The sequence below is a fragment of the Nanorana parkeri genome, unplaced genomic scaffold, assembly GCF_000935625.1.
Source record: "Nanorana parkeri isolate BGI_ZX_2015 unplaced genomic scaffold, ASM93562v1 scaffold1117, whole genome shotgun sequence".
Taxonomy (NCBI): domain Eukaryota; kingdom Metazoa; phylum Chordata; class Amphibia; order Anura; family Dicroglossidae; genus Nanorana; species Nanorana parkeri.
Window position 1 is genome coordinate 468,047 of NW_017307385.1, and position 14,161 is coordinate 482,207.

The 14,161-nt window shown below is 41.6% G+C and overlaps 1 protein-coding gene across 1 annotated transcript in view; it reads left to right on the plus strand.

Moving 5' to 3' along the window:
• LOC108796451 (protein shisa-9-like) overlaps positions 1–13,931 on the plus strand; it is a 247,318-nt gene extending 233,387 nt beyond the window's left edge. The window contains exon 2 of the mRNA XM_018567932.1: positions 13,766–13,931. Coding sequence (XP_018423434.1) covers positions 13,766–13,931 — 166 coding nt within the window. The remainder of the gene's footprint in view (positions 1–13,765) is intronic.
• The last annotated feature ends 230 nt before the right edge of the window (positions 13,932–14,161 follow it).

Consider the following 14,161-nt stretch of genomic DNA (forward strand, 5'->3'; position numbering starts at 1 on the left):
ATGCAACGCACCAAAAAATTCTTCGATACCTGGTCTGCCTAGTTGATCTCTGAATTATCTACAGAGCAATTGGGTGACATAATGATTATTTTCCAGTACTCCACGTGGTTCCTCACTGCCAAACTCTCTAACACGCTTGGCGATCTAGATGTCCTTTAGCAGCCCCTTATACATTCCTACTCATTCATTCATACCCATGATTATACTTTCCCCATTCCCTCTTTCTCTTTAATTTTTCTTTAATTTAGCTCAATAACTTGAGATAGCAACTCTGACACGCTCTCCTAATACCCAACAACTACTCTTTTTCATACACTCCATGGATGTTATGTTATTAAGGCTATTCAAACTGTCATTAACAACTGTCACTCTGGCTATGGTTAAGTTTTGAAGTTTATATTTGTTGTGTACCTCATTCTGTGACGGTATCTCTAATAATTGCAGTAATGTGCACTGTTGACATATGACGGTGGATGTTTCCACAAATGTTTTCACAAATCTTTTTCTTTTCGTACAAGTGTCTATACAATGTACACCGTGGATACCTGTTAATTGTACTGTATTTAAACTACAATAAAAATTGACATGCAAAAAAAAAAAAAGACTCCAATTCGAAGTGGTGCTTCTTGATGTACCAGTTCCGGAAAGTAAGGTCGTTCACCGGTCGCCAATCTCCTGTCCTCTTCCGCACCAGAAAAAGTGGAGAAAAAACTCCTTTGAAGTGGTCCTGTCTTGGTACAGCGGCTACAACCTTGAGACAACAGATTGTCAACGTAGGAAAACAGGATTGTGCTTTTGGAAAGGTCCTGAGGAATTCTGGTTGGGTGAAAGATGGAGCAAGGACGCATGTGGAACTCTCAACGATGGCCTTTGGAGATAGGTTCCCTCACCCAAAGATCTGACACTGTCTGTCCAGACCTGTGAGGTATGAAGCCTGACTTCACCCCCAGTGGCCTTAGCTGTTGCGGTGTCTAGTTTGTTGCAGAGTAGCAACTGACCCTCAAATGGAATTACATCATCCCTGCTTCGATTTGGGATCCGCCACCCACGGTCTGAGTCACAGAGCACTTCTGCCTGCCACTGCGGCCAACATAACCCTGGCTAAAATTTAATAACATTGACCGAACCTTGGCAAAGAATGCAGAAGACAATCTGATATTCTTTAAGCGGTCTAAGATCTCAGATTTACTAAGATCCTCCAAAAATGCTGATTCAGCGCTGTCCACCCAAGCCTCCATGGCCTTGGAAGGTACTTCCATAGCAACTGCAGGTTTGCAGGCCCCACCGGCCAAGAGATAGATCGTTTTAAGATCCAAATCTGCCCATCTGTCCAAGACATCCTTAAGGGTAACAGCGTCACCAAGGGGCAGCATGACATGCCTTGCCAGCCTCATTAAGGCCGCATTAACCACAGGCGATTCATCTGAGTGTTTAAAATCCTCTTTCTTAAAAGGATACAGCTTAGAGAATCTATTTCTAAAGGAATACTTCCCATCCACCTGACTCCATTCATCCTGGATACATTCTTCATCTGAAGAGGGAGAATCAGAATCGGGTCCGGAGGACTCCCGACTCCGGCCGGGGGCGCCAGCTCTAGAAGGGCCCGGACTAGCGCCCTGAGCTGGAACTACAGTAGGCTGGTTTAAGGACTGACCCTATGCAGAAGAAAAACTCCTTGAGGGTATTCTGAAAGACTTTCTGCAGTAAATAAATAACCTAAAACAAGAAGTGATCAGCGCCTGTAAATAAATACAAATAAGAGCTACTAGGCACTCAAGATAAATAAAAATATCTAAAAGGATGTAAGACAATCATGTGCCGAGCTAAATAAGTACAATTCAGTGAAATATGTGATGAACAATAAAATATGAGTATATGCTTTAAAAATATATACAGAAAAGCATATCAAAACATGAAAATATGTGAACAGAGTGAAAAACACGAAGTCCAATGTGCAGCAATAAAAATCGTGCAAATAAATGCAGGGGATAATCCACCACTGGATAGATCCAAACTTCCAAGTGAGCAGTTGCCACAGAATCCTGACAGACCTTCACCTCCACCCAGTGAATGCAAAATTGGAACAGTGCTCACCTAGGGAGATAGACCCACAGAAGTAGGTCTAAAAGCGCGTTCCCCTTCTTAATAGGGAAGGGGGAAGGGTGTGCATCGTCCAAACAAATGCAATTTATTAAATAAAACCAGGTACTCGCAATGTCACAGGTGACGAAAGGCATAAAACAAATATCAAATGGACACCACAGTACAAATCTATGGGCGCAAAGGGACTCCTATCCGTCCGGCTCAGCTGAGAGGAGTGACGTCAAATGCTCAGCCCTACGTACGTTACGTCTTTGCGCGACTTCGTCAGGATTCTGTGGCAACTGACTTAAATAGCCCCCCTAATAACTCATAGCCTGCATTCCACTCTCCTTCATCGGAACCCACAGAAGCCGTTTTTTCCGGGTTCTCGTCCGGTGGCGGAAGTGCCTGGGCAAGTCTTACAATGCAGAGGCCGGAAGCTCCCCAGCGGGGAAAATACATCAGTGGAATGCACAGCATGCATTCCAACACCGCCGCTGGGAGCCCCAGACAGCACAGCAAAGAGCCGCAAACACCGGCTCCACACAGGTTATGGCACCACAGGCTCTTGACACTAATACAATACATAGGACCACCAGAAAGAATACAGAATAACAGGCAGAATAGGCCTGCAATGAAGCAACAACTCCAAGTTACATTTGAAACATTACCAACGCTGTGGAACCACAGGTGACAGCAAAATACTCACAAGAAAGGCACCCAAGAGTTAAGGCACAAGGTGAAGCTTACAGAGTTAGCAAACCCCTTTCTGTAAGTTAAAAGGTTTAGTAGCAGAACTACAAGTGACAGCTGCCTGCACTCAGCAAGCACCTGCAGGGTAAAGCACCTCAAAGCAAGCTAATGGGTGTTTCAGGTAAATACCTGCAGGAGTCAGCTAAGGCATTATGCTGAGCACACACTGTACAACCATCGCAAGACTTTTGTCTTGTAATGGTTGTAAGTAGGGATGCTCCGATACCACTTTTTTAAGACCGAGTACCGATACTTTTTTTCAACTACTCGCCGATACCAATTACCAATACTTTTTCTTAAAGGGACAGGTCACATTTTTTCTAAAGCAATACAAAATCATGATTTTAGGTCAGTTTCTTAATATTGAAAAGAACATGAAATGAACATGAAATGAATATTTATCATGCCATTGCTAACTAAGGCTTGTATCCAAAATTTAGAATATAAAGTCAGGTATGCAGAATTGGATATAGCTGTGCCACACTGTACAGTGTTCTGGTCTGGACACGTGTTTATCTATTTTCACCACTAGGGGGATACAAGCCTTAGTTAGCAATATCTACATTGTTATTTCTTTATTTAATGTCTTTTTAAAAAAAATATTATATGCAGTTAAATAGCATTTTTGTGCCAAGCATCCCTAGTTGTAAGGTAATTTAAAAAACGTACGATCTACCTATCTTGGACAGGCAGATCGTACTTGCGATGATCACAAGCCCGCCCCGCTGAGGGGCTTCCGATGACCGCAATGCTAAACGGGCAGTGTGCTCTTGCGCACACCGACCCGTGCGGCTTTTAGCTTGCGAACATGCCACAAACCAGACGAAAATCGTACAATTTTCGGCTGGTTTTCGAACATGTTCCTAAGATAAAAGTTGTGCAACCTTAGAGTAGCAGAGGTCGCACGCCTTCCATACACCTTGCGATAATCGTACGATCGCGGGATTTCCCGTGATTATCGTACGATTATCGCAAGGTGTGTGGGCGGCTTTAGCAGCACCACAGAATCACATATGTAAAGGTGGCCATACACCTTACAACCCATTGTACAACTTTTTGTTGTGCAGACATTTCACCTTCATGCAATTTTCTTACAACTAACCCATCATGCACAGACCAATGTAGTTCATAAATAACACTTGTCAGAATCACCACCTGGCTGATTTACATTGATCAAAAGGACAAACTGTGCATGTGCAGTTTGTATCTACGGAGTTTTGTTGCACAATCACGCCACTAACCTGTCAATTTTCATCCAAATAGACAAAAAATCTCCAGATAATTGTAAGGTGTATGGGCACCTTTAGGCGCCCAGACCAAATAGGAATATTTCCTCCACCCATAATGAGCAACAGCAGTGTACTTACACCTTGTTAGCCAGGCCCCGAGGATCGCCAGCGGGGCTCCCATGCAGGGGCTGACTGGCAACTTTTAGCCCAGGGGGCAAGTACAACCCAGAGGCCCAAGGTGCAGCAACTTGGCCCCCCTCCCGCTCTGCCTCTTCCCTGCCCGTCTGCCACTTTTGTCACCCATGTAATGGTAGTGTGAATGGTCAGGAGATGTGAGGACTCCTAGTAAGTCCATGAAAGGGACGACTGGCTAGGGGATGGTGCTCTCCTGCCACTGGGCTCTCTACATGGTTCTGGCCTTACTCCGCTCTATGTCTGGGACTTAGGCACTCTCACCCACTGCAGACCGCTGCTGGCTGTCCATGCTTCTGGGCTGTGAGCTGTGGGAGGATGGTGGGAGGGGCTGGATAGTTTCAAAGTCAGTGTTCTATCATTTTTCTCGATCCTATACATTTTCTCAACTGTGTCACTTCCATTGGGGCCGAGTCATCCGAATCAGCTGTTTTCATGACCCCCTTTCTTCATGACATGCACACCTTGAAGTGACGTGGTCCAGAAATTTATCGGTTGAGGAAAATTAAAGCACACTGGTAGTGGAGGGATGCCTCGTCAGTGCTGTGCGCGTGTACGACTGCTGCAACCCTGGTAGTTCTGCTACTAACATCAAGCTGTAGAGGGACTACAAATCTCAGCACAATAGCAATGTAGAATAATACCACCAGCTACAGAGGACTATAAATCTCAGAAATACATTGTACAGCATTGCAGAATGGCATTGGCTATAGAGAACTACAATTCCCAGCAATACCATTTATACAGCATTGCAGAATACCATCAGCTATATAGGACTTTAAATCCCAGCAATAATGACTACCAACAGCTATAGAGAACTACAATTCCCAGCAATACCATTATACAGCAATGCAGAACAGCATCAGCTATAGAGGACTACAAATCCCAGCAATACATATTACAGCATTGCAGAATAATATGAAGCTACATACTCTGTTGCTCTGGGTTATCTGCCTGATATATCCAGGGTTTCAGGAGGGCTGTGCAGCCTCTCACCAGGGGTCCAAAGAGTTTCTCAGGTGCGTGTGTGTGCAGCAGAGGTGGCTCCCTAATTAGGCTCACAGGTGGCCAATGCGGACCGTCAGGTGGTCAGTGCGGGCTCTCTGCTGGTCAGTGCGGGATCTATGGTGGCCAGTGGGGGCTCCCTAATAATTAGTGGAGGCTCTGTGGTAGCTCACTGGTGGTTAGTGGGGGCTCTGTGCTGGCCAGTGGAGCTCCCTGGTGGTTAGTGGGGGATCCCTGGGGGTTAGTGGGGGCTCTGCCGTGGTTAGTGGGCGATCCCTGATGGTTATTGGGGGATCCCTGGTGGTTAGTGGGGGATCCCTGGTGGTTAGTGGGGGATCCCTGGTGTAGGGTGACTATTAATCTAGAGATGCAGCTAACGATTATTTTCAAAATCAATTAGTTAGCCGATTATTACGTTCAATTAATCGGATTTCAAAAAATGGCTCCAGTGATGGACGACTAGTTTGTACTGAGATTGTAGTACATCACGGGATCAAGCTTGGAATAGTGGAAATAGGAAAGTGTGGTGTGCAATATAGTGAAATGGAAAGTGTAAACTTATGCAGCAATCAATGCAAAATGGCACCGGCTAAAGAGGACTACAAATCCCAGCAATAATACATTTTACAGCACAATGCAGAATATCACCAGCTATAGAGGAATACAACAAATCCCAGCAATAGTACATTATATCTGGCGGTATTCTGCATTGCGCTGTATAATGTACTATTGCTGGGTTTTGTAGTCCTCTATAGCTGGCGGTATTCTGCATTGCGCTGTATAATGTACTATTGCTGGGTTTTGTAGTCCTCTATAGCTGGCGGTATTCTGCATTGCGCTGTATAAATGTATTATTGCTGGGATTTGTATAAATAGCTAATATGTTGCGCTAGGTCATAATAAACTGGAAATCACCGCAAGTTCTCCTCTATTCAAAAGTGATACGTGAATCAATTATTGAATATAATACAAAGAAAGTTGAATAAAAACTAATGAATACATGAATATTTCCGTGAATATATAAATAAATGAATTATTCCGTAAATTATACTGTGTGTGATTAATTAATAGTGAGTGTAAAACTATTAAACAAATGGGTTCTCTGTAGGTGAAAAAAATATATGTGACTACAGTCTGTATGTTAAATTACAGACAACTCCGTATGAAATAGATGTGGGTATGAAAACATGAGCGTGATTTACCTTGTAAAAATTAAATTATCAGGTGCACTTATACAAACTAAATCCGTAAGAGGGGTTTGTCTTCAGCACAACCCAAAATATTAGGTGCAATTAATCAAGGTTATAGTAACAGAGGGTTCGCTCCCAAATATCTATGACCAAGTCCCAAATAGTTCGGTCCAAACAGTCCTCTTCTCTACCCCAACAATGGATGGTATAGCGTTGGGGGTGTAATTACTTATCTTTCCTGTTGATGGGTAAGTTCCAAAAATGTCTTTGCAACAATCGCTGATGGTTAGAATAAATCGTCCATTTCCCTGGACGATTTCCCTGGACGATTCATTCTAACCATCAGCGATTGTTGCAAAGAAAGTTTTGGAACTTATGACCTGGCTTTGGCACATATGACCATTTTTGGAACTTATGACCTAGCGCAACATATTAGCTATTTATATTCACACGGGTCACACCACACATTGTTGCAGCTGGCAATCTATTAGACACCATATTACTCCTAGTGCAACTACCTGTCGTTTTATATGCTGGGACTTGTAGTCCTCTATACAGCGCAATGCAGAATACCACCAGCTATATAGGGATACAACAAATCTCAGCAATACATTATACATACAGTTGCTTGGATTTGTATTCCTCTATAGCTGATGGTATATTGCTCTGTATCATATACAGTACAGCGCAATCTACCACCAGCTATAGAGGGATACAACAAATCTCAGCAATACATTATACATACAGTTGCTTGGATTTGTATTCCTCTATAGCTGATGGTATATTGCTCTGTATAATATACAGCACAATGTACCATCAGCTATAGAGGACTACAAATCCCACTATCCCAGCAATACATTATAGAGCACCATGTGTGGGAAAGTGCAGGCTTACCTGAGCAGTCTTCCAGCAACTTGCTTCTGATATCGGGGCTGTCTGTCGGCGGACAGGCCTGCGGCAGCGGCAAATGTGAGGCGGGGAGGAGGTGCGGCGTGTGGAGCGTGGATGTGGGTGGGTCTGGCAGCGACAAGCGTGAGGCAGGGAGGAGGTGCGGTGTGTGGAGAGTGGATGCGGGTGGGTCTGGCAGCGGCAAGCATGAGGTGGGGAGGAGGTGCGGCGTGTGGAGCGTGGATGAGGGGAATTGCCACCCTGACCCCCGGCCCAGTCCGCCCCTGCTCCCATGGACCTGCACCATTTAGGAAAGGGCTCACAGGGACTTTGCCAACTGAAGGAGGTAGAAGAAGAAGACGGACAGCAAGGACTTTATCCCTGCTAGGTAGGCACACTGCTCTGATCCTGACATGTAGGAGGAAAAAAAAGGAACAGCAAGCCAGGGGACTCTTTCAGCTTTTATGAGTTACAATCCTGATTAGGGGCGGAGGGAGGGATTAACCCATTCGTGTGCTGCCATGGAGCTGACAGGAAATAATTTTTAACATATTATAAAATTGTACTGGGATGTTTTAGTTACTAATGTACATATTCTGGCATGTGCAAAATCATTTTTATATAATGTATCATAACTATCCAAGGCAGCCATATTTATTAGGGATATACTGCCCTGTTGTTGGTCAGAGGTTCTTGTCAGCCATTTTAGTATAGTATAGCTTAATAGTAAGCTTGATAGATGTAGAAGGGTGCCCTTGATTATTAAACTGTTAAATCGATCCAGCAGTGTTGTTCAAAAATGAATATAAAAAAGACAAATGGTTAACTGAGTAAATGCATAACCTGTGAATTGTATGGACCACAGAAAACAACTTTAGTGCAATATGTATAAATAATATATGTTAAGGAAAAGTGATTTTTTTTGTAAGTAAAGATTACTAGCAAAATCAAGACAAATACATAATCTTTGCCAGGGGTAGCTGCCACTAACCTCTTAAAGACCATTACTTTTTATAAAATTGTCTTATTCACTGTGACTCGTGTCAAATTCAGTTGAATTTTATTAAATCATGAAATTTTGATTATTGAAATAACATAATACAGTATGACAGGTGCATTGTTTTGTGTTAAAGTATTTTTAAAAAAAACATATTCCCCCCCCCTCCCCTCTTTCAAAAAGTGGGTCATGGCAAACTAAGAATTGCCATGCATGTAAAAATCATTAGATTATGCCTACCTTTCAAAACAGGAGGGATCTCTATTATGTTTACATTTAAATTAGGAGGCTCGAAGTTATTTACATATTCTTAATGCTACTTGTCAAAACAATTTCACGTGTTTGAAAAAGTAAAAACACAAGAATATATTATTTTTCTCTCCTATTTTTCATCAGTTGTTAAATACATTCTCTTGCAAAATTATTTTAATTTTGTTTATAGTATAGCAACCAGCCTAGTTCTCAGCACGTTTCATCACTTATCACTTTCTATCTCTAAAGACCTCACAAGCTAATGTTTTGTCTTTTTCTGTAAGCACAGTAAAGAATAGGGGAAGGCAGAAGACAATCTAGCACAGGCTTTGCTCGTGGTGCTGATTTCTAATGCCTGTGTGCTCTGATTGGGACAACTGGGCAGGACTGCATCAAGGGCTAGTGGACACAGACATATGGTTTGCTTCTGAAGTTATTATTAATATTATTATAATACAGGATTCTGTCAGGGGATCCCAGCGCAGGTGACCCCACACCTGCACAGGTACCCTTACAGGCAGACCAAACACATGTGACCACACGGACCAGGTAAGTATGGTATATATAAATATTTTAATAAACCTAGCAAGCTAACTAAAACAATTCACAACAGGCATAAACCAAAAATGTAACAACACAGGAAACCGGGTAACACAGGAAACAGGGTACTAAAATAGCATGCAAATATCAGGTTCTCAGGGTTCAGGCCAGAGGACTCAGACAACAGGGGAAAGCAACGAAATTCTGAGCCAAGGTCCAGACTGCAGGGAGGGTTTAAATACCCTCCCAGGAGTATTACCTAATGGGCTGATTCCTGGCAGCTGGGAGACACCCACAGGTGAGCACTGGAGCTGCAGGTACCAGCACCACCCAGTGGTGGTCTGGTACCTAGCAGCCCCTGGCTGCCTGGAGAATCCTGCAGGTGAGCCCAGGAACTGCAGGGCTCAGCTCCAGCGCCACCTGGAGGCGCTCTGGATCCTAACAGATTCATAGAGCGCTAACACTTTACAATATTAGGGAGGGCATTACAGTTACAATACAAATCAAGATAATATGGTAAGGAGGGCATGAAAAGAATCTTAACAGATATGAAATGCAGTGTTTGAATTAGGGATGCACTGAAATGTTGGCCACTTTGGGGAAAATGGTACATTGGGCAACATGTTTAAAGTACCATAACAGCCCAAAATACGGCTAAAAATTATTTGCATCCCTAACTTCTCTCCACTCGGCACCAATCTGTGTCCTGTCTGATCCCCGCTGCTTTCCCCTGCCCGTGTCGTCAGAGGCAGCGGGGATCAACGGCAATCAGCGGGGAGGATAGAAGGTTTCAGGAGGCCTAGCGGGAAGCTCAGAATGACGAGCAGGGAGGTGCAGGGCAGACACAGCTGTCACCAGAGCTAACCCTCCTACCGCACCGCCCCATTTGGCCCCTGTGACAGCGAGTTAGGATGGAAAGAGGAGTACAAACACTCAGTGATCACCTGATCACTGAGTGTTTGTAAAAAAACTGTGGGCATAGTATGCTTACTGTGTCCCAAGTTATGGATGAATAGGAAGTGCTCTACATCACTTCCTGTTCATTCATGATTATGGACATAGTAACTAATTCTATATCCACATTTTATGAATGGACAGGAACACTCAGTGTAGAGGCTTCCTGCTCATTCATAACAGTGGCTGCAGAATAGGAGATTGTGGACTCTGTGTCTGTATAGACCCCTAATATTTCCCCAAAGCCCCAGACATTAAAGTAAAAAGCAATTAAAAAAACAATTAAATATAATTTAAAAAATGTAAAAAGGTTGTAAAAAATTTCATTTTCGGTTTTTGGCCTGACAAATTTTTCTTCTTTTGGTTTTGGTCTAAAAATTTAATTTCTGTGCATATTTAGCTTGAATTTTAACTGACCTTTTGGTGTAGTGTACTCTTGTGTTTGTTGCTTTTGCAATGCATCATCTTACTCTGTCCTCTGCACAGCACAACTGACAGGCATAACTAATGAAACAGGAACACAGCCCATGACACTTTTGGACAGCCTTTTGGAACCCATATATCCCCCAAAATTGGGGATGTCATGTTAGCCTACCCAAGTGTTTTTTTTCTATGAAATCAAAGCAGTGAGACCATCATAACGTTTTTGATAGTCCCCAAATATCTATAAGTTGCACAAGGTAAAAATGAAGACAGAGTAAGGTAATGCATTGCAAAAGTGTACAAGTGTACACTATGCCATAAGGTCAGTTAAAATTCAAACACTGCATTTCACACCTAAGGTAAAGTCAATGCGTTACAGGAGTTCAAAAAACCCTCATCATCAGGGCTATGAATATAATAATTGCTATAAATTATAAAACACAAATTACAATCGGTATAATGTATATAAACCTTTGGTAGAATAAGATGAAATAATGAATTAAATACACAAACAATTTATGTAAAAATTCATGCTTTAAAGCAAGAGATTGATTAATAGCTAAAAATAGTGATGATTATAATTATAATACTAATAGCTCATTGTTAACATGCTAGGAGAAAAAAATATTAAGTACAAAAATGAACAACAAAATTATAAAAGAGAATATCAAAAAACATTACACAGGATGATAACAGTTTTATCATCCTGTATCAAGTTTTGCCATTTTATATTAAAGGTTTTTATATATGATATATATAATTTATCTATTATATTTTTAACCCTAATAAAGGTCTTTTAAACCCCTGAAATGACCTATAACAGGATCCATCACCCTACTACCTAATGTATAGTTGTTTTTTTTGTAGCCCATTAAAGAGATTTCCCTTCACTTTATGTCCCAGATACACAACAGAAAGTGAAAATCTTTAAAAAGTGAGGGGGAATTTCCACTTAGATATCACTAGAACAATTTACCAATTTGGAAGAAATTACCTCAACTTCTGTTCTGGTGACAACTGTAAAATAAAAAAATGGGGATTTTCCATCACTTTCTGTACTGTGACAGTGGTCATTAACCCCTTCGTGACGGGAGACGTACAGATAGGAGAAAAAAATATTAAGTACAAAAATGAACAACAAAATTATAAAAGAGAATATCAAAAAACATTACACAGGATGATAACAGTTTTATCATCCTGTATCAAGTTTTGCCATTTTATATTAAAGGTTTTTATATATGATAAATATAATTTATCTATTATATTTTTAACCCTAATAAAGGTCTTTTAAACCCCTGAAATGACCTATAACAGGATCCATCACCCTACTACCTAATGTATAGTTGTTTTTTTTGTAGCCCATTAAAGAGATTTCCCTTCACTTTATGTCCCAGATACACAACAGAAAGTGAAAATCTTTAAAAAGTGAGGGGGAATTTCCACTTAGATATCACTAGAACAATTTACCAATTTGGAAGAAATTACCTCAACTTCTGTTCTGGTGACAACTGTAAAATAAAAAAATGGGGATTTTCCATCACTTTCTGTACTGTGACAGTGGTCATTAACCCCTTCGTGACGGGAGACGTACAGTGTACGTCCCGTCACAAAGTGGCTATATGACTGGCCACGTACACTGTACGTGCCGAGTTATATTAGCCTCTGTAATGCTGGTAACTGCTGATTCTCAGCAGTTCCAGTCATTAATTAATGCCTCACTATTGAGACATTCATTAATGAAATAGTTAAGCTTTTTTAAAAGCTTCTTTCTTTCATTAATGAAAGAATGAAGCCTTTACATTCAGATACGGGTTCGCTAAATAGCGATCCCGTATCTGACAGCTGAAGATAGCAGAGAGGTAGCAGTGACTCACCTCTCTGCTATTCGTTTTGACAGCTGGAGAGCCTGGCCCGATGTTAAATGATACATTTCAACCACTAGATACAAAATGTATCTCTTGAGTGAAATGTATCAGTTTTGATCGTCTAGGAACGATCAAAGACCTTTAGTGAGATCTGATTCTGACATGCTGTCAGGATCAGTCTCTAAAGTTATTATTAGCTGTTCCTAAGCTTGGAGCAGCCTGATAATAACTAAAAATTTTAAAAAGTTAATTTATTAAGCAGTCATAGTGATTGCTTGATATAAACTGACAAAAAAATGTCAGTTTTACACTTATTTTTTTTACAAAGTGTAAAAAAAAAAAAAAAGTGTACAAAAAATTAGGAAAATAAAACTTTTATATGTAAATATATTTGTATACTATAATAATTATTAAAAAAATTCTAAAAATAATAATAATAATCAAAACTTGCTGCTGTGGAAGGATCACACAGCAAAAATGTAAAAAGTGTGTCAGTCATTTAGGAACAGAAACTAAAAACTAGCTCAGTCATGAAGGGGTTAAAGCAAATAGAATGGTGGGTATCCCATGTAGGAAAACAGGTAGCAATCAAATCCAATGGTTTTAACTAGCGATGCACCGATACCGTTTTTTCGGTATCGAGTACCGATATTTTTTTTTCACCATTCGCCGAGAATGAATACTGATACTGGAAGTCCCAGTAAGGAAGCCAGGCGGTGTGTAATGACTCACCACCTGGCTTCCTGACTAGCTGGGAAGCCGGGCGGTGTGTAAAGACTCACCACCCGGCTTCCTAATTAGCAGGAAAGCCGTTTCCATGCTTCCGGCATGGAGCCAGCTTTCTGCCAATCAGGAAGCCGGGCGCCGTGTAATGACGTGTTGCCCAGCTTCTTGATTGGTCGAGAAGCTGGCCAATCAGGAAACCGGGCAATGTGTCATTACACGCCGCCCATGTTCCTGATTGGCCGGGAAGCCGGTTCCATGGTCCCTCATCACCAGGTGACGAGGGAGCATTGGGGACGGCTTTCCTGCTAATCGGGAAGCTGAGTTGTGAGTCTTTACACGCCACCTGGCTTCCCAGCTAGTCGGGAAGCTAGGTGGCAAATCTTTACATGGCTTCCTGGCTTCCTTAATCGGACTTCCTGTATCAGTATTCGGTATCGGCGAGTGGCGGAAAGAAATATTGGTACTCGATACCGAAAAACCGGTGCATCCCTAGTTTTAACCTTTCAACTGTGTATATAAAACACAAACAAAATGTTTTCACTTCAGATACATTTTGATAGTGTCCTTCCCAACTTATAATTGACTTCAAACTTTGAGTGTAATCCATTGCTTTTGGCTTCATATTTCACAATAGTACTAATTTGTTTGTACAACTATTCCTTTTCCCAGGGCTCTTGCTGATGTGATGAGACAACAGGGCCATTGCTCGATAGACCACATGGAGAGAGATGCAAACCTTGTAGTTCACATGCAGCACTATGAAACCATGCAATCCCGACCATCTGCCAACAACTTACGTGAGTTTTATTACATGGACTTAATTGTTCGGCGATAAGACAGCAGTTGAATGTGTAAACTGCTAAACACTTTAAATGTGTTTTTCATGTAGTTTAATTTGTTTCTCATGCTGGCAGTTACAAAATTGCACTGTCAAAAGTGTGTTTGTGCTTATTTGACATAACTCTGTTATGCCATATGTCCCCTGGTGGTTTGGCAAGCTCAAAGTCAACTGAGGTCATTCTCACATTGATAACTGCAGCTGGGTGTATGCTCTTTTTATCTACA